This window comes from Buceros rhinoceros, unplaced genomic scaffold, assembly GCF_000710305.1.
Source record: "Buceros rhinoceros silvestris isolate BGI_N320 unplaced genomic scaffold, ASM71030v1 scaffold39265, whole genome shotgun sequence".
NCBI classification, from domain to species: Eukaryota; Metazoa; Chordata; class Aves; order Bucerotiformes; family Bucerotidae; genus Buceros; species Buceros rhinoceros.
The window spans coordinates 2,378-3,289 of NW_010411818.1; the positions used below are offsets into that span (position 1 = coordinate 2,378).

At 63.7% G+C, this 912-nt stretch overlaps 1 protein-coding gene across 1 annotated transcript in view; it reads left to right on the forward strand.

Moving 5' to 3' along the window:
• The window catches only part of LOC104493467 (zinc finger protein 609-like), a gene marked incomplete at its 3' end in the record, with an annotated part of 2,585 nt that extends 2,227 nt beyond the window's left edge, over nucleotides 1-358 (forward strand). Inside the window, exons 5-6 of the mRNA XM_010136144.1 lie at nucleotides 33-96; nucleotides 289-358. Of these exons, the coding sequence (XP_010134446.1) occupies nucleotides 33-96; nucleotides 289-358 (134 nt within the window). The remainder of the gene's footprint in view (nucleotides 1-32; nucleotides 97-288) is intronic.
• Between the last annotated feature and the right edge of the window lie 554 nt (nucleotides 359-912).

Here is a 912-nt window from a genome sequence, read left to right on the forward strand (position 1 = left end):
CCCCGCCGTCTCAGCGCCTGCTCTCGACGCAGCACCACCACCACCACCTCGGGTACTCGCTGCTGCCGGCGCAGTACAACCTGCCCTATGCAACAGGTGAGGGTCAAACCTCGCCCCAGCACCTGGCTGGGGTCACAGGCATGGCTCAAAGGAGCTGGGGAGCAGCCGCAGCCACCTCTGGGCACTGCTGAGCTTTGCTTGGACCAAATCTGGTGCTTTCCAGCTCCCCTGGCCCGGCTGGGTGCCCGGCTGGGGCTGCTGGCTCCTGACACCACTTCTGCTCCGCAGGTCTCTCCTCCACAGCCATCGTTGCCAGCCAGCAAGGCTCCGCTCCCTCCCTCTACCCACCTCCCCGGAGGTGAGAACGGTAAGGCTCTGCTCCCCCAGTGCCCCATGGCAACCCGCTTCACCTGTGGGCAGCCGGGCTTGGGGGGAGGTGGCTGGGATGGGTGCGCAGGGGCTGCCCTTGAGGGCAGAGGGTTCGGGGGTTGCCCGTTGTCCCGGGGCTGGCAGCGGCAGGAGCTGACTTGATGTTGGGTTGTGGCAGGACGTGACGCGCCGGGACGCCTGGGCTGTACGAGACATGTGACTGGCTCACATGGGGAAGCGCTGGAGACTCCTTTAGACATCAGTTGAATGGTGTTAATTGTTCTGCTTGACGTTCCTGCCGTGATCTGAGGCAGACTCTGTCCTCCCCCGCCCCGTCGGACACACGCTGACCCCCACACACACCCTCCCCTTTGGCGAGCGGGTGAGCTGGTCCCTGCGGAAATATTTATTCAACTGGGCACCAGCGCTTGGGATGGAGGTGACTTGCCTGCCTGGTGCATATGAAGAGGAAACGGAAGCACTGAGGTTTCTTGATGGATTTGGGACCCCACCACGTCTCTGCGAGCTGCCGCTTCACATCGG